This window comes from Myodes glareolus, chromosome 19, assembly GCF_982192425.1.
Source record: "Myodes glareolus chromosome 19, mMyoGla1.1, whole genome shotgun sequence".
Classification (NCBI taxonomy): domain Eukaryota; kingdom Metazoa; phylum Chordata; class Mammalia; order Rodentia; family Cricetidae; genus Myodes; species Myodes glareolus.
In genome coordinates this window covers 9,992,975-10,012,831 of record NC_142044.1, presented here as the reverse complement: position 1 = coordinate 10,012,831, position 19,857 = coordinate 9,992,975, and the positions used below count along the sequence as shown (strand labels likewise).

The following is a 19,857-nucleotide window of genomic DNA, read 5'->3' as shown; positions in this document are numbered from 1 at the left end:
TGCACAGACTTACTTTTCTATGAATACATGAAAGTTTTTTACTGAAATATGTGCATAGGAAATTTGGAAATAAATTCTGTTTAGACATAGCTCTGTGTTATTAGTAGTGATGCTAAGACACAGTCTTGAAAACCTTTGCAACATTCTGAGTACGGATATATGAAAGGAAAATATGAGGTAACACTAATCACGAGGTTTTATTTATTCTTACGTTAATTCAAAACAAATTTTATTTGTTCTGAAAAGAATTACAATTAAAACATATGAGGAATAAGACATAAAATAGCACTTTTTCCATACCATGTTTACAAGCGAGAGTCCCAGTAATACAAAGAGCTTTTTGTGAGTTGAAAGTTATAAGTGAACAGGAGTTACAGACTCTTTGAATGTAAATTTTGGTGAGGAAAATGATTAATCCTTTAATCTCTGTATCAACAGAGCAAAGTAAATATACACTTTATTTACCCATTTGAATAAATTATGAAAATTATTATTTAAAGAATGGCCTACCTTCCGTAATCACTATCTAAGATGAAGCTGACATTGTGATGACCTGAAATTAATTAAAATACATAATCAATTAAATTCTCAATCAGAAGAGAGCAATAACTCTACATTAAAAGGCTGATTAAAGTTTAGAGAAATTTACTAAAAGAATACTTGACCTATAAAGTCCTAATGAGGTGAAAATGAACTATTTTTAAAGTATGTACAATATAAAAATATGTAAGTGGGTATTTTGAGGTTATAACTGGAAAATCTGACAAAATATGATTACAGATGATGAATGATAAAAAGGTGTACATGTGTACTGCCCTGAAGTCCTTTCATTCATTCAGAAGCTTTTGAATCATTAAGAGCTTTGGGCAGCAGGAGCAGACACAGCGAAACAGAATCAATGGCCTTCTAGTGCGGCATATCTTCTCCGTCAAGAGCAACGGCACCGAGAGCTAACCGTTGGGATGAGGTTATCAAAGGAAAGGAAAGCGAGGTGTGAGGATGGAAAACAGAGCTCTGACAAAGAGTTCCTGGCCAACAATTCTATCTGAAATGTTCAGGCTAGAATGTTTACACAGGACCTGAGACAGAGGGAGGAAGCTTGCTCACAGATTTAAAACCGTGCAATGGGACCTGGAGGGAGTCAGGAGAGGGCAACGGGCTGAATATGGCAAAGCACATTATAGACATGCATGAAATGTCGCAGTGACGCGCTTATGTGTAACTAATGTGTGCTAATCAAGCCTTAAAGAACTAAAAGGTCTGTATATTTGGAGTATGCACCCTGAGAGGAAAAAAACAGGTTTTAAATTAAAGAATCAATACAGCAGCGGAATTAGTCATGTATCCTCTGAGGGAGGAAAAAAGTAAAAGAAGAAGAAAAAAATCACATCATATGTAAACTTCAGACAAAAACCAAGTGATAGATTTGAGGGGAAAATAACGCAGGGAATGTCGTGGAGAAAATAAATCAGGGAAGAGCCAGGCTTGGCAAGAGGAAGGCTAACACTTACCAATGTAAGTCCCTGTTGTCTTACATGTCACAGACCCTATATCTCCACTGGGATGATCGAGTTTTAGGCCATACCTAGCAAAGGAAATATGCTCGCATTAAGACTCTTATTGACTATTTAGATACTGTTATTTCCTAAAAACATCTCTTTATATCACAGTACACATATTGCTGCTATTGCTGCATCTAAAATTTCAGCAAAATGATTCATTTCTCAGACTTTATTGGAGATATTTTAATAAAATACATTTATCACTGAAATAGCTTGTGATTAATTGTGGTATTTTTGTTAATGTTACTTTTGAGGCATTTCAAATGCTATCAAGTGCAACAATGATGTCATAAAGTTATTTCTTAGTAGAAATAAGAACCTAAATAGTATGTTACATTAGTGACATATATATGTGTATAAGGAAGAAGCCAGTTATAAATGAATGCTAATTTATTATATAAAAGGTAATTATTACAATCCATATAGCTATGCATTATTGCTGATATTTACTACATAAAATTATTATATTTATATGAATTTTTATTTTAAAAATTATTTTAATTACTTACAAATCATCAGAATGTGGCAGAAGGAGTTCACAGGGCATTCCTCCAATATAGGTTCTGTACAAATATTTTGTATTAGAAAAAAAATCAAGTTGTATTTAATAAATTTAAAATTCTACTCTTTTTACTAAAATCAATGGCTACCTCTTATTTTTTTCCTCGGTTGCTTATTTTTCATCACTCACTACTTAAACATCTATTCATCATCCCTATGTGTCAGTTCCTGCTCTTGGCACAAAGACAAATCTGTGAATGTGAGATTTCTCTCTGCTTCTGTGACAGACAATTTTCCGGGGAAAATCACTAAATATAATAATCATAACACTTCTGGTATAATTTAGGCGTAAAACAAAATAGGGACTTATCCAATGAAAGTTTAATCAAGTCAAATAAGATGGATTTTTGTAAGTTTAAGATGTAGAAATCGAACATCAGAATGCCCGATGTCATCACCAAATGATTTTGGAGGCTCACAGTTGACAAGGGTCTTGCTATATCAGAATTGATGGTCTGCAGCATCAGAACATGTCACCCAGCTTCTGTGACCTGAATCCCAAGCTGAACAGAGATGTGAACTGTAAGTGTTGATGACGTCTATTAGAAGGAAACACTGATATTTTGAATGTACTTTTGTACACAGTCCTTTTTTCATTTTCTTAAATCAAAATATAATTACATAAATTTCCCCATTCTCTTTCCTCCCTCAGACCCCTTCTATGTCACTACTCCCCCTGCTTCCTTCCAGATTTATGACAACTTTGTTATTGTCTCTCTCTCTCACACACACACATGAATATGTATGCTTTACGTAAACTTTACATTAGGCTTCTTAAATAAAAATTAAAAAATCATTATTTCCATTGTGAAGCTCTGTCAAGTCAAATTCTCCTTTTAACTTTCTGTTTTATTCCAACTAAACAATAAATTTATCAGCTAACATAGGCTCTTATCAAATAGATTTATCCATTGTGATCATGCTATAATTTAATAATTATCACCTTCCTATTTTCTTCCACTTGCTGAAGAAGACACCGAAACAGAGACATGAAGTAGCTCGTCCACATCTAGCTAGTAAGGGATACAGTAAGGATTCAAACCACGTGTTCTCACACGTGTTATCACTCCCTAGGATAGAAAAAGTATGTGTCTAAAATAGCACTCTACTTGACTAGATATAGATATAGATTAGAATTTTTCTTGTTGAAACTTCTAGGTCAACGACTTGTGGACAGGTGCAAGTTCCTCAACTCATTTGAGTGTTTTTTATGATTTGTACGTAGACCAGATTGGGAAATTTGGCAGAAAGGACAAGGCCTCACAGGTAGAAGATCTTCTGATTTTGTCCCTAGTGTGGAGACCCTTTGCAACTCAGGTAGAATAAGTCAGTGTCTTGGGAGCCCCAGGGTCATCATCAGCAAGGTGCCATGAGGTCACTAAGTGTTTAAGAATTCTCACCCTCTTAGTAGGTGAAAGGTTCTCTATACTTGCCTGTTACCTCTCAAGATTTCCAGATGACAAGAGTTGGGTCCCTTCTGAAGGATTTTGTGATTTCAGAAAACAGTTTTTACTGATTTCCTGGTATGGCACAGAAATAAATTCTGATGGTAGAGAGAGGAATCTCTTCTCAATCTTAGTTTTATTGATCATTGTGTATGTGTGTGTAACGTGCATAGATGAGGCCTCTCACAGGCTGGCGCTTGCATGCTTGCATGTGGAGGTCAGAGTTCCACCATGGGCTCTGAGGATTAAACTCAGACAGATGGGCTTGTTTGCAAGCACTCTGAACAATTTTGGTGACTCAGAATCTCACTTGGAAGCTTATAGTTTCCATTCTTAGACTCATTATAGGAAAAGGCAAATGAGAAAATTCTAATAGTAGTAATATAAGCCATCCATAGTGCTCAATTATGCTGAAGCAGACACTCTTTACTTACACTAAATTGTGCACATAAAACATTTCTCTTGTAATTATTTCCCTCTGTATACATATTCATTATAAACAATTGCAAAACATTATACACTACCCTGATTTAATGGTGAGTTCTGGCTCACAATATGCTAGATAAACCATTTTGATTTCATTTAGTACAAATCTTTACATTGCTTGTTTGGAAAAGCATGTGTGTGTGTGTGTGTGTATGTGTGTGTGTGTGTGTGTGTGTGTGTGTGTGTGTGTGTGTGTGTGTGATCTATAACCTTTTTAGTACTTAACAAATCTTTGAACTGCTGTATAAATTGTAAATTGAGTTCATCCATCCATCTCTCTGGTACAAGTGTTCAGTAGGCAGGAAGCACCCTAAAAACAACAACATGACATCCACTTCCTTAGGAAAGAAACGGACCCTTTCAGGCTTTTAAGAAAGAGCTGAGATAACCCCACATATGCCACAGGAAAACTCTCCCTTGACAGCAAAGTCTCCAGTCCAAAAGGGGGTGGCAGTTTTTGGACTAACCAGTGCTATCCCATCTGGCCCACAGTTGGTAAACAGGGCGACCAGGACCAAAGCTCTTGTTGCTCAGGAGCTGTTGGCTACGCCTACTTCCAATCCTCTCCCCTTTATCAAAGTGTGGTATAAAAATGTAGATTGTGTTAGAAGCTCTGAATTCTACTACTGACCTTGACTGGGCTATGTATTCCAGGCCTTAGATATGTTCACATATGTAAAATGTGTCTGGATAAGAAATAAGGTCCTCTATTAATAAAGTTCCGAGGCTATCCCATAATTATTACTGACTTTGCCTTCACAGAAAAAAGAAGTAATATCAGACCAGAAAAGAAGAAATCAACTATAGTCTGCTTCTCTTCCTCTAGGACTGAAATTTTGACTAGTTCCATCTAGTTGTAGTTGGCTTTGATACCACCAAGACTCTATTACATTTAGGATATCCTGTTTCATCTGTGAGTTATAAGACTATTGCAATATTTCCACAATAAAAGATTACCTCAAAATTCTAACATTTCTTCCATTTGAGCTCAGTGCAATATTACTTCCATAGACGTCTGTGAAGAGCCTGCCTTGAATAATTATTAATGTTCCTAAAAGCAAAACAAAATAAAACAAATCCTCAGGTTGATTGTGGTTGAGAGTATCTGTCTGTACATTTCATTCCAAAATATTATAGATTTTCCCAGTAAAACAAAATCTAGACATCTATATTGATTGTTCAACAGTATTTTCAGCATTGTTTTGAAATAGCTAAAATACAATAAAGCATGAATGAACATTGCTAAGGAGTCCTAGATTAATGCACTATAAAATGAACAACAGGATGAATTTCTTAGTAAATATTAGTTGAGTCAACATTTAGTTTGCTTGAAAAGAAAAAAGTCCTACATTATTCCAAATGATAAAAATGTAACTTAAATAAAAACAATATAAAAATGAAATTAAAACAATCCTGGAAACTAGGTGGAAATTTTATGTCATATTATATAATCAGGATCAGTGGTCTTCCCCAGGATAAACGGGGGAAAAAGACATTAAAATATATAGATTGAACAAAGAAAATTACTTCACAGAAAAAATATTAATGAAAATTTAAAGCAAATTATAAATTCAAAATATGTTTCCTACATATACGACAAATACGAACATCTAATTTTGAAATAAAGAATTCCTCATATGGAAAGCATGACAACTATTAAATCAAGGCAAGACCCTGGCATGGTAGTCACACCTGGGCTTGTACCACAGGAGAACCGCTGTGAATTCAGGTCCAGCCTGATCTACAAAGTGAATTTCAGACCAACCAGGGGTACATAGCAAGGTCTTGTCCCAATTTTTCGAAAGCCAAATAAATGAACAACATTTAAAAGAAGAAAACGAGAAACAAATCTTAGATAAATTTGGTGGTAGACATCAAAGACAAGAGAAAGATTTAAATGCAGGGTTTTTTTTTTAGCAGTTATTTTTTTTTCATCAAACTTTTTGAAACTAACTGCCATTATGTATCAGCTAAGTTCTGCCTTTATCTCTGGAGTTCTAGAGTTATAGGTAAATGCAACCCATACCTGCCACAAAATTCTTGACAACAGTTAGGACTTCCATTAGTCCAGGCTGAAGAAAAGGGCATTCTCACATATTTCTACAAGATTATAAGCTGATAAGATCACATTATCAAAAAGAACACTAGATACTAGCTCAATCTCTGGCAAGGAAAATACATTATTAGTGATTAAGATTCAACCTTTGAAAATAATTTTATTATAATCAGAAAAATAATATTTATAAATTAAATATACTTTTGTATGCTAAAAATAAATCAATTGCCACAAGTCCCAAAACATTTCAGTTGCCATAGAACAGACCTGGAGTCCCAGATAAAGGTGTGATGCTCCTTATTGTTGGGGTTCTAAAACCTTTTGCCTGTAAAATATTAATAACCATGTCAGCTAGCATTCTTACCTCTGTTTTGATCCTAATTTCACAATTCTGTTTTCTGTATCAGTTTTATTTCAACATTACCAATAATCTGACCGTCAAAATAGTTTTTCGTATAGAAAATGAAGTTTGGGACATTTTCTGCTTTTTTCAAGATCTTTTCTTTATCCTCTAAAAATTGTTTGGAATTTTATAATATCCATAGTCTGGAATTTAAAAAGTCACTCATGCCTTTGTAAACAGTATAAGCCAAACTACAGCAATAACCCTCCAGTAAAAACTTTCAGGAGTGGATGAAATAAATTTTTAAGCCTTATTTTTTAAATAATCTTCTGAAGAAAAATAAGAAACAAAGTATATTTCAAAACATCAAAATGAAACATAGAAAGATCTCAGCAAGGCTAAGACACCATGCAACACCGGTGTAATTCTTAAGAATGACAGGGAGGTCATCAGTATGACATAAACTCCAATCCCTGGGACAAAAGCCCCCAAAGGCGCCTGTGTTCCAGTCAGTGAGTCCATCGGGATATACACAGATGGCTAAGTGGACTGAAGTTTGCTAAGTGGCTGGCCTTGAAATGACATTGGAAGCAAAGGGAGAGTGACGTAAGGAAGGGTTAGACCACCTTCGCTGGTTTTGAGACAGTGGGAGAAGACCAGGAGCTAAGGGATGTGGACAGCATCCAGGAGCAAAAATAGTCAAGGAAACCTGTTCTCCCTCTAGTTTCTGGAAAGAATGCCACCCCTCAAGTTACCTTGCCAACTTAGACCCACACCGGACTTGTGATCTACAGAAACAAATACTTAACGTTTCAGACATGCTTCAGTACATGCATGAAGGGGAGAGAGTCAATGGTCCAAATTGATATTTAAGCTCAACCACCTACTAGTCATGTGATTACATGCAAGTAATAAAATTTTTCTGTGCACCAACTTGTTAGAGATAACAATATGAGCATCCAAAAGTGAGATTGTTATATAAGCAAAAAGTTTATAATCACTAAATACTTAGAACACAGCCAGACATACAGTAAATGATACATTGATTATTTTGAATAATTACATTGAATTATATTAACATATTATTAGTCAAATATATATGTTCTTTTTTTGTAAAGCAAAAATGAGAGATAGCTAATAAAAAGACAAATGCTAGTGTGTGAAAAAGTTAATATTGATGAAATAAAGAGTAGAGCTACAGGACAAAACTGTCATCCTAGTAGCACCGAGACACTGTGGGATTCAGCTATAAACAACTTGAAACCAAGTGGAATTTTAAAGGATGTACAAGACAATAATTGAAGAAACATATTTTCCTAAATGTCATTCTTTATAAAAACCTGAACTTCAGGAGTGAATACGTTCCTTTAGGCTCATTACATTGACAATTATATAGAAGGAAGATACGTTAACATTACTATTTAAAATGGGGGATTGGGGTAACTCCCTTAAAAGAAAAAAGGAGAAAAATCAAACCAAGAGCAGAATTTAGAAGAAGGGGAATAAATGATCAGCAGGAAAATGAACTGAGAATGTGAACATTTCATTCATTTATAAAAGGAGTGTAAAGGAGGCAGAAACGAAGCGGCAGTAAATGAGGTTAAGTTGCCATGGAAGTCAATTAAAATGGAAAATTACATTTCGCAACTTGTTAATATGGAAATGGATAACAATCTATAAAAACTAAAGAAAAAAAAAAGGTTAGTCTTGTGAGAAAGACACAAGCTCAATCATGACGACGAAACGATCCCACGTACGCTGAAGCTGCATGCTCGGCTGCTGGCCAGTCCTTTGCAAGTGTTGTTTTCTGCAATGGGCACCCCATCCACGCTGACTCTGACGGTGTAGGTATCTTCTGGCATTGCTCTGGGAAAGACATGAAGAACACACGAGACACACAGTGACTTCTCCCAGCATAGAGTAATAATGAGAACTACCGCTTTAGTTGCCTTCATTGTTAAAATCAAGCTTCATAGCCTCAGTGATCTACTACTAAGTTCCACTTTTATATGATTAAAAAGCGTTATTCTAAATCACCCTATATTGCAAATTATAATCCTGTATAATGAATGTTTATTGTGGGAACACATATGGGTTTGTGCTAAAAAGTAAAATAAATGGTACCACATCCAGCAATAATAATCATGTTAAGTGTGCCATCTTGGTAGACTTAGTGACTCTGTGCTACGCATTTCAAAAGCTGTTAATAAGGCCTCTCTTAAAAGTTTCTACAGCCTCCATACAGTCAGCAAGAGTAATGCAGCCAACATCCTTCGGAACATGTGTTTAAGTCAGTACTAGAAGTTGCATTTTAAAATGGTTTAATGCTCCCCTAAATTATTAATAATGTTGATCGATTTAAAGTGCTAGCAACAAACTTGACATGTCACCACACAAAATTATCATCTTTAATTGTAGTAAATATATGAATATTTGAATAAGGTCAATTAAGCTGAACAGGAACACGTGATTTGAATATTTTGAGGCACGTCATTACTAATTACTAATAGCAGCCATTTATTTCTTAGAAGAGTCCAGGAATGATAAAGTACGATAGTACCAACAGCAGAAGAATGAGCGCAGAGTATATATTTATAATGTCATCATGTATAAAGAGCATTACAGTTGACCATAATAAGGGTATAAACTAATATCAGCATCATGAAATCAAATATGATGACTGTTAACTGTAACTATTACCTGTAATAGGCAGAGTGACCAAACTGTTAAAATACCAACACTCATAACCGATTCCTGACATGATGAAAATAATGCTATTAAAGGCATGTTTAAACAGACCTAGTATAGCATGTAATTTGAGTTGCATGGCTTGAATCTTTTTCCACATCACAAGTAATTGACTGGAAAGACGAAACTAATTGCACATGGTTTCCCCATTCAGTACTGTCGGCTCCATAGTTGAACTGATTTGCTTGAGAAAAGCCTGCAAGAGTAATGAAACCATTATTAGTGACATTCTATTTCTTGAGCTCTAACAGTCGTAACCCAATATTGAACCATTCGTAATGGAATAATGAACAGTACTGGAGGAAGAAGATAAATTCATTTCATACTTATCCCCATATTAAAACTCTGGGAGCGTAGGTATTGGTCTTGAATTAACTTATTCATGCACATTTTTGTTCGATACACATAAGGTGGAGAGAGAGGTTACACTTTCATTTATATACTCTACAGTCCTATATAATGAAGCTTCCTGTGGGCATGCACTGTATAAGTTCCAGGACTCTACTTGATTTCATCAGAAAAGCCATTTGAGGCCACAAAGTTGTGGGAACTTTGAGGAACCGACAGGCACCGGGTGAACCGAAGTAGATAGACATCTATTTGCTCAAGTTGTGATTAGAAAGAAAAGGGAGTACAAGAGCGTGTAAAGCCAGCCCCTTCCAAAGTACGGAGCAGACACTATTCCTTATTCTACACAAAACCACTATGCTGTACACTTTCTTTCTTTTATTTTCTTTTTTAGTGAAGGGTATCCTGCATCCCAGACAGGCCTCGAACTCCTGATTTTCTTTATCAATGCCTCTCATCCTTGTCCAGTGCCGCAGTGACCAGGGTGACAGCAACCTTCATCTGTAGGTGTTCAGAAATCTTAATTGCCTTCTTTTTAATGAATTACAGTGCTACAATTACCCTGTCACAGTTATCCTTAGATACGGGAGCCAAAAGACATGCCCCCCCCCCAATACCATAAATTCCAGATACACTCCTCCCCGTTACAATGAAGCAAAACATCATTACTTCTCTGTGATAAGCAGAATGAATTGTCTCTAGTCATGAATTCAAAATGCTTGATGGCATCAAGTTAGTAAGCAGTATTGGCTATTTCCATGCAGTTAAGGTCAAAACCTATGTTGTAATCCTTAGGAGAAGCATTTCCTACCTAGGAACTTGAACAGCGAGCTCAAGTCCAGCATCACCTAAGATTTCTCTGCTCCTGACAGAAAAGGCATTCAGTGATTGCTTTGGTGGAAAACAATGCCTCCTTCCCACCACGTGCAGCCTCCGTCACAGGGCCATTCTTCACAGGCCTATTGCACAAGCCTTGAGCTAGCCAAGGAGAGAAGCTGGTGTCTTGAGTCACAGAATCAGCCTGCGTGTTCCACTCCCCTGTGAGGACACTCCCTTGTGGGAGTGAGCTTGAGACATAGATTTGCCTGCTTTGCTCTCGGTGCCAGGAGTGCCTTCGCCTGCCCATTTCTAAGAATTCCTTGTTCTGAGACTTTCATTGCTTTTCCTTTCTGACCCTGTATAATCATTAGTTACTCCCTTGGAGCCATGCACAGATATCACTTAATGCTGAACCATTCCCTTCTGCATGTGAAGTCACTGGCTGTACCATCTTCACTGCTCAAACTAATCATGGAAACTGGCAGGGGGGAAGGGAGACAAGCATTCACAGTGGCTTTGGGGCATCCGTGACTGTAATCAGAAGTGAGGGTGTCATGTGACAGAGATGCAGGAGACATATGGTGAAGATGATCGTGGGAGCTTTTCAGAGGGCGGAAGGCCTAAGGATATCTAAAAGAATCGCCTATCAGGTAGAGGGAAGAAAATGTACCCAGGCAGGGGTCGGATTGTGTTTGTAGAACCAAGTAATGGAAGCTATGGTTGGGGAAGTCTAAGTATGAAAATGAAGAGGATGGAAAACAGGGTAGTGATTAGATCATTTCTGTGTGTGGAGAAACACTCAAGGCTTTGACGCGGATCAGTGACCTTTCTAGATTCACTGCTATTCTGGCCATGAACTTCTCAGCAAATGATGGAAAATGTTTGGATTAGCGACTTGTCTAAAAGCAATAAGCAAGGCTGGAGAGATGGCTCAGTAGTCAAGAGCATTGCCTGTTCTTCCAAAGGTCCTGAGTTCAATTCCGGCAACCACATGGTGGCTCACAACCATCTGTAATGATGTCTGGTGCCCTCTTCTGGCCTTCAGGCATACACACAGACAAAATATTGTATACATAATAAATAAATAAATATTAAAAAATAAAATAAAAGCAATAAGCACAGAAGACAGAGCTTGCTAACATTTTCCAGGAATTTTACTATAAAAAGAGTCAGAGAACTTGGGCTAGAGCTGGAGATGGCACGCAGACAGAGTAAGAAGCCCAGTGACATTTCTTTAACATTGTTTTCAGGTAGACAAAACGAGAGTGTATCGTCAGGCTGATGGAGATAATGAAACTGAACCCAGCAAACGGTTAGTGCAAAACAGCAGAAACTTAGTTTAATCTTATTTATTTAATTTACTCTTACATAGTAATGAGAAAGTATTGATAGAAGTAATTAAAGATAGACTAAGTAGTTTATGATGTACAAACTCTTTTAAGATGCTAAATGATATTAATGAAAATAAACCTATGAAAATAAATAATATGAAAATTATTCTAGTATAAAGCTAAATCATGTACTCTTACGGAATTATCTAAGGTACAATTGTTTTATTAATTTAATTTCTTACAGTTTTGTCTACATTGCTTAAAATCCAAAATTGTTAAATTTTGAATTTAAAATTGTTAAATTTTGAATTTAAAATTTAAATTTAAAATTGTTAAATTTTGAATAAGTACACTTAAGAATATCTTCCTAAAAATATCAAAGCACTTTAAAATACCTCGATGACAAAATTTTTGACTCATAGTGAGTTTGAAATTACCAAAATTTTAATGCATATTTATAAGCTGTTTCCATCTCACAACATAATTACCTTCAGACTATATCCCCAGAGCAGTCACTTAAACCAATGAACAAGAAAAAAAACGGTGAACCCTTGTAGGTCAATAAACTTTCATTTCTGTGCATAGTACTACTTATAATCATATAAATGACACTGTGACATAAATATCCTATTTACTATATACGAATTAATTTTAGGAAATCGTAGATAAGTCTAGAAAGTTATGGTGTGACTCGCTGTCAAATTCCTGGACATTTTCATTGTTTTACAAAGGTCCACTAGGTCACACGCATGCCCTGTTGCCTGGTTGAACACAGGACTAGAGCAAGACTCCACTGTGACAGATGCCCATCCCCCCCCCCCTCACTCCTGACTCCGGCTCAGATAATGCCACCTGTGATGGTGCTTTTCAACGGAGGAGTCCAGGCTTCAGTCTGGAAGGTCCTGGGCTGGAGTCTCAGTGCCGGCACTTCCTGCCTGGTTGACTTTAAACAAACCTATAAACTCTCTTGTTCTCCTCATCAGAAAACCCCCATCATCTCTGCTGTTGGATGGTCAGATTGCTAAGCAGTGGTATATAGTGCTTAACTTGACAGCAGCTCAATACGATCTGACCTAGGAGTGCTTTAATTGGCTGCTGTCCTCATGAAAACTCTAACGTTTAGGTACAGCATTAACATCCTTTTTAAAAACAACACAGGCTCCAACCAGTGCTGTTATTTGTTACCAATTCTAACTTCCACCATCCTCTATTGTTCAATTTTTCTCCCATTTTTTTCTTTTGTGGGCAATAAAAGTAGAAAGAAACTCAGTAAAGGATAGAGACCTTATTCCTCAAAATGGAAACCTGAGTCAGAAAATGTATTTGACATAGATTTACAAAAAAAAATACATTTATAAATCTTCCATATGAAAGATACTATCATATAATTTGAAGTTTTAAGACTATTAAGGCAGTTAGTAATAAAATAGAGTCATGAAAAAATACTTTAAAAGCCCAAGACAAGTACTTGCATACCCAATGTTTTTCTTTGCCAACTTCTGCTTATCTTTGGGGTTCACATTGAGTTCACAGCACGCAGAAGGGCTGCTGGAAACTAAAGAATGGAATATTTTACTTGTGATATGCTTCAGGATGTGACACATGTGTTTGTTTTTATATCGGGTACATGCTGCATTGATGACACAGGTCTGCACTTTGGCATTCTGCAGGCAAGTACAATATTCAATAATAAAACTATCCAATGATGATATCGGTTTTACTTTGGGAGTATCAATAATATCAAGCATGAAGTTTTCCAAGGAAAACCAATGAGAAAATATGAAGGAATTAACAAGATATTTAAACATTTTAATTATACATTTTTGCCATGAAAACAGAGATTAATGGGACTGGAGAGATTGTTCAGAAGCTAAGAACACTAACTGTTCTTCCAAAGGACCTGGGTTTGAGTCCTAGAACACACATGGCAGCTCACAATCACCTGTTACTCCAATTCCATAGGATCTCACACCCTCTTTAACTTCAATGGATACCAGGCATGCATGTGGTGCACAGACATGCTTGTCAACAAGGTGAAATAAAAGGGAAAAAAAATAAATAAAAAGAAATACTGAAAAAGTACAGAATATGTCTGATATTAAGTTAACTCAGGGAATAAAAAGGAGTACCAACAGATTATTTGGTAGAATTAATTCTAAGTATAATTCTAAATAAGGCATTGGGTAAAAAGCTGATGTCTCTGGAAGTTTTCCAAAGCACAGATTACAGGAAGGGTTGGGTGTACCCTGGAAACAGAGAGGATGAGGCTTCGGATGGAAAGTCCTGACATGTTGATGTGCTTTTATTTTCTTTCCTTTTTTGAAGAAAAGCTGGAGACAGGCATTGCCAGGTACACAGGCTGGGTCCGCTGATAGCAGCAATCCAGCAGTTACACCCATGCTGTTATCGTGGAACACGGCAGTGCTGTTCAAACTGGCCGTTGTCATGCAGTGTAGGCTGTTTTGGTTTCTCTAGCTTACAAAGCTGGCATGAGAGTGAGATGTCCTTAAATGCTATAAAGCCATGGCGAGAGAAGATACAGAGGAATAGGTGGGAGAATAAAACCAAGCCTGTAAATACAGAAGAACAGAAGTAAAACAATGAGTGGAGCTTAGAGTATGTAACAGGTACCTGGGTTCTGTCGCCATGTGAGTACCAGACGCTGGGAAATGATACCTGTTTTACTGATGAGAAAGCCAGCAATCACAGAGTTAACTTGCTGCAATGTAAAGTCCAATTAAAAGTCCATTGTACTGAACCAAAATGCGTGTCTTTTCCAAAATATTAAAAAGGGTCTGTGATTGAACACCTCTACACAAATGTGTCTGCCAGCTACTGACATAGAGAAACAGAAAAGGTAACCAAAGTTCCCTTCATCTAACCAACTGCTTTTTTTAAATTTTTATTTTGTGTGCCATGGTGTTTTGCCTGCATGTATGTCTGTGTGAGGGTGTCAGATCTTGGAGTTACAGACAGTTGTGGGCTGCCATGTGGGTGCTGAATCCAGGTCCTTTGGAAGAGCAGTCAGTGCTCTTAACCACTTCTTAAAACAGAGACTTGATAATGAAGCTTGGAAGACAACCAAACAATATAGAGTATAGCTCGAAAGCAACAAAATCAACACAGTTTTAGTTAGCCACAGAGAGTTACTAAAACAACAGCAACAACAAACAACCCTTTTTAAGGGTTTTTTAAAAAAAAATTTACATACTAATCCCAGTTCTCTCTCCCTCCCCAACTCCTACTCCCCCCACCTTCTTCTCACCCCACCCCCCAGCCACTTCTCAGAGAGGGCAAGGCCTTCTGTGAGGAATCAACAAAGTCTGTCACTTTGAGGCAGGATCAGGCTTTCCCCTAGATCTAGGCTGAGCCAGGTATCCTTCCACAGGGAATGGGATCCAAAAAGCCAGTTTGGATGCTAGGGGTAAATCCTGATGCCACTGCCCATGGACCCACAAACTGCCCAAGCCAAACAACTGTCACTCACTTTCAGAGGGCCTAGTTTGGTCTTGTGTAGGTTCCCCACTGCCAGTCTGGAGTCACAGAGAGAATTATTAAAGCAGAGAAAGGGAAACGATGTAAAGATGAGGATGCAGGTGTCTCCAGTTCAAATGGGAACTGACTCATCTATAAACTGTGCCAAAAGTGTTTCGATACCAGGGATCACAAGGAAAAGAAAAAGACGTATCTTAACACCTTATACTTCATTACTGAGGAGTCTAACCCTAATTGCCTCAAGGGTCACCAAAGGGCAGAGAAGACAGCTGAGGGACTCTGTCTTTGACAACATTTGAAAACCGTCCCAGCCAGACAAGCTCTGACTCCGGGTAGCGAAGCTAGTCGTGGCTCCTGTCCCGGGAGTTCAGGTTTGGAGACAGAAGGCAAGGCTGGGGTGTTTGCTTTCCTTCGTTTTAACCCGAACTTTCTTCTTGTGGCATTTACATTTATGATGGAACCTAACAGCTGCCAATATGACAGCATTTTACAAGATGAAGTAGATAAGATTAAGATGTCCTAAAATCTTTAACAAATACAGTTTCCCATTCCTAACTGCACACAAAGAAGCAGGGGGGGGGGCAGTTAGATGTATTGCTCACCATTCAGGAATATAATCTGCTTTAATCATATCATTGAGGTACTGAATTTTATAGAGGTGCTAAATGTAATAAAATACATTTTAATATAGATGATAATAAGTATTTCCTTATGTCAATTCTGACTCCAAAGGCCTATTTGTTAAAGGTCAAATAGAAGATTTTGCTAATGTCTCTTTTTTTAAGTGCTTTTTTCATGTCCTTCAAACATTCCTAAGTGTCTGCGTAGTTGTGCTGTTGGTATAACAAAGGCCTGGTGGCTGACAGACCATCTCTTTATTTCATCCTAGGAGGAAGTGCACTTTTAATCTATCTCCCTTCTATCCTTTCATTCTGATACCAGGCAAGGAGCAGGCGTCATACATAACTCATGTCTTGATGCAGCATGTGATAGGGCTTAGGTGGCAGCGGGAGGGAGCCCCCGTTTGGCTTTCCGCTATCTTCCATCTTTCACTAACATTCCATTTCTATCCCAACAGCCGGCCTCTCCCCCGCAGCGTGCTACATTCAAACTCTGAAAGAGGAAAATCACCAGACCTGGGAAGAGTAACGAAAAAGACTGGAGTTCACTTTAGCCATTAAATCCAGATCTTTTAATGTCAAACAAGTCATTTTAATTAGAGTCCAGGTGATCAAGCTGACAATAATGTGATGTTGTTGTTTATTTATTTATTTGTTTGTTTGTTTGTTTTACTATCAGTGAGGAAGATTTGATCCAGGTTGGTCAAGTGCAGAAACTATACTAGTGCTGTGTGCTTTGTATTGGGGGTTATTTTACACATAAAACTCTAAGAGGGGATAAGTACCTACCTTGAATGTATGAAGTCCTTAGTTATGTGGAATATTAAAATGGAACCCCAGTACCACACAATTAAAAGAGGAAAATACTCCAGTCTTTGATGTTTGCATGCGGGCCAACACGGGGCAACCATACCTTCTCCTTTGATGGTCAGTCTTGTCGCTCCGTTTATGCTGCCGTATTTAGGAGTAACTTCTGTCACTCTGGGGATTGTGTCAGAGCCATCTGAAAGGCACACAAAGATGGCAGTTGTGAATCAATCATGAGCTCATTTCAAACACGACATTTCCCATTCGTCTCGTAAGATGTGCATGACGGGTGACCAGTGCCCAAACGGGGATTCAAGTTCTTAATTAACACTCACTGGCCTTGGGTGAAGAACTTTTGGGGTTGGCAAAGAGGAAGAATGACATAACCATTCTCCACATCCGCACATACCGTGTTATAACACACTCGTAAACCTGTGATTGTATGCCCCACTCCTCTAGCTACAGATCCAGAACCACACGCAGCTTACATACACAGGCAGCACCTGCCTGGAGAAGCAGACTGCTGTCAAGCCCGTAAGTGTAGTAATAAGGAGGCGCAAGGACAAACGCTGCATTACAAAGAGAGAGTACGTCCTGTCACTTTAGGAATGACAGACAGTTCCCACAGCCTAAGAGCGTCCTAACAATGCTGAGCGCTTAGTGGAAAGACCACCAATCCTCTCATCAAACTAGGCCAGCTTCCCTCAGACCGAGATGTGAGCATTAGTACCTGCTACCTCAAAGTCTAGGTTAGTACAAAATGACAGAAAGAACACAGGGTTCCAGGTGCCTTGGAAAAAAAAAAAAAACATTTTACTCACACTTTTAGGATCACACTAGTTTCTAGAAAGGGATTCCTCTGCCGTATCTCCAAGGGCAAATATGAGCTAGTGAGCCTGGATCTACCATCAAGAAATAGGAAAAAGGTTCTAACAGAAGGAGTTGCGGGATCGGCAGAGCAAGCCAGCCGTTTCTCTGGAAAACTGCTCGAAATTCTTTATCATGAATCAGAAATACAGTGAGTGGTGGCCAGAATTGCTTTATTTTCTGCTTAGAGTGGCATTTTAACTAGAAGCAAAAACAATTTATCAGAGTCAATAGAAAATCTTAAGACACAAAGAACAACCACAGAAATTATTGCTTTGAAATGGAGGCTCGGAAATGAAATGTTAAGGAAATTATGATTGCCTAGTTCATTGCGGTCTGAAAACATGTAGCATGGACTAGATTGACGGCAGGGCAGCCGTAGCCGGTCAGTATAAAAGGCGGCACCGGCGCTGAGACCCAAGGTCTGTGAGCTTCAGGTTAGCATAGATCTCGAGTTTGCCATGTATTGCAATATGTTCCTACTTTCAGTGCCTGCCCCCAGAGAGCAGAGAGAGGATCTGCAGGGAGCGGGATCCTATCTCCAGACGTTGCTGCCTCCCCTATCTCAAATTCATCCTCTCCTTACCTCAGCGCTCAACTCCAATTTCTTATCACTTTCTCCCCAGCCCTCTCCTGGGGATTGCTTTGAAGACTCTGGGCAGCTTACCCTGTAGTTGACTGACACCTATCACAAGGACCTATTCCTGGCTTCCTGGGACTAGTCTCCTTAAGTAGGGAAAGAGATCCAAGAAGATTGGGGGGGGGGGGGTGAGATTCAGGTGGATCCTGCCGGCTGTCCCTCACCTGTCACCTAACAGCTTTTCTAGTCTCTTTTTAACTGTGTCATTTTGAAGGGAGGTGAGGGACATCCTCAGTTCAAACTCCAGCACTGATAACATTTGTAAGAGGGTTTCTTTTTTTTTTTTTAGCTAGTCCTACCGGTGTGGTGTCTTTCTCTGGACCCCACCCCCCTTCCCTCTGTCTCAGTCTCTCTCAGTACTGTCTCTGTACCACGTCAGAAGGCTCGTGTTAGGCCTTCCTCCAGGACCCCAGGTTCCCAGGAGTGCCTCTGCCCAGGGCAGATGGCAGGTGGTCCCGCCTCTCTGTGACCCGTGAAGCCGGATTTCTGGATTGGCTCCCTACCTTCTCGACTGCTTACCTTTGCTGGCGTCTGCTGCACACCGAAACAGCCCGAAGAGAAACCAGGTCCCCGAGAGCCACAGGTGTCCCATGGCCAAGCCGATGGATGCTGCGAAGTCTGCACCAGCCGCCGGCTCGCAGCAGCCTCCTGCGCTGAAACTTGGCTCCAGACGCTGCTCAGGCGCACGGGACTCGCCCCAGAAGCCAAGAACTTGGCCAACACAGGACCGCCCCGCCCCGCCCCCAGCTTGCCCGCTGTGCCTTTAGGACTTCACACACACACACACACACACACACACACACACACACACTTTCCCTTTATGTCCCCTACCTTTATTTTCCTTCTTTTAAATTCTGGAGTTATATATTTTTATTTGCATCTTTATTTGCCTCAGGAGACAGATCTCTGCAGAGAGCTTGCTGCAGGCTGAATGAAGGGTTAGCAAGCGCTGCTGCCCTGTGCAGCAGGGTGCCAGGTAGCAGAAGAATGAGCCATCTGTGCCCACCTCTGGACTTTGTGGTTCTCACAACTACGAACACTCCTCGAGGCAATTCTAGAATCTACACTGTCCTCCATACTCTAACCTTGACTGTCCACCTCCTCCCTCTACTCCACACATCCTACTTGTCAAGGGACCTGCTCCTTACAGGATGCTTAAGGGAGCTGACTATGGACCGAGAACTAAAAGACATGGTGGACGTGCTTGTTTGAAAAAGTAGAATAACGGAAATACCGTGTTATTCCATGAGGGGGATGTTCATGTGTTAGAACTGCATGCCGCAGCATTTAGAGTTGCAGCATCATCGTACTAGAGCTAATCTCATGTGTTTGACCAAAGAAAATGTGTAAAATGAAATGTGAATGGTGATTAAATAAAATCTAGAATTTTTCAATAATTTCAGAATTTAGGGATCCATATGTTTTCCAGTTTTGAAAATTGTAATTTTGAAATTTTTCCTAACTAGAGCATTTAAAATTCTCTGTTCATATTTTTACTTTTCACTCTTTTGGGAAGAAATACTTTTCTTCCATTACATGCCCCTCCCTTGTGTACCCTCAAAACCGGTTCTTTCCCAACTTAGTGCTTCAACAACACCCCCTTTGTCTCCTGGTGAGTGCCCTCTCCTCTTGCCCACTTTTCCTAGAATGGGCACAATTTTCATTATGTAAAGACTAAAAATAATGTGTGTGTGGGGTGCATGTAATTCTCTCTCTCTCTCTCTCTCTC

The 19,857-nt window shown here is 38.8% G+C and overlaps 1 protein-coding gene across 4 annotated transcripts in view; it reads right to left on the bottom strand.

Annotated features, from left to right (window-relative positions):
* Positions 1 to 18,809, bottom strand: part of Pkhd1l1 (PKHD1 like 1) — a 134,419-nt gene extending 115,610 nt beyond the window's left edge. For all 4 annotated transcript variants that reach the window (XM_087898766.1, XM_087898767.1, XM_087898768.1 and 1 more), the window contains exons 1-9: positions 18,648 to 18,809; positions 16,728 to 16,817; positions 9,253 to 9,397; positions 8,211 to 8,319; positions 6,378 to 6,435; positions 5,012 to 5,105; positions 2,072 to 2,125; positions 1,512 to 1,585; positions 511 to 553 (exon numbers count right to left, since the gene is read on the bottom strand). In XM_087898766.1, coding sequence (XP_087754892.1) covers positions 511 to 553; positions 1,512 to 1,585; positions 2,072 to 2,125; positions 5,012 to 5,105; positions 6,378 to 6,435; positions 8,211 to 8,319; positions 9,253 to 9,397; positions 16,728 to 16,817; positions 18,648 to 18,720 — 740 coding nt within the window. In that variant the 5' untranslated portion in view covers positions 18,721 to 18,809. The remainder of the gene's footprint in view (positions 1 to 510; positions 554 to 1,511; positions 1,586 to 2,071; positions 2,126 to 5,011; positions 5,106 to 6,377; positions 6,436 to 8,210; positions 8,320 to 9,252; positions 9,398 to 16,727; positions 16,818 to 18,647) is intronic.
* Positions 18,810 to 19,857: the final 1,048 nt, after the last annotated feature.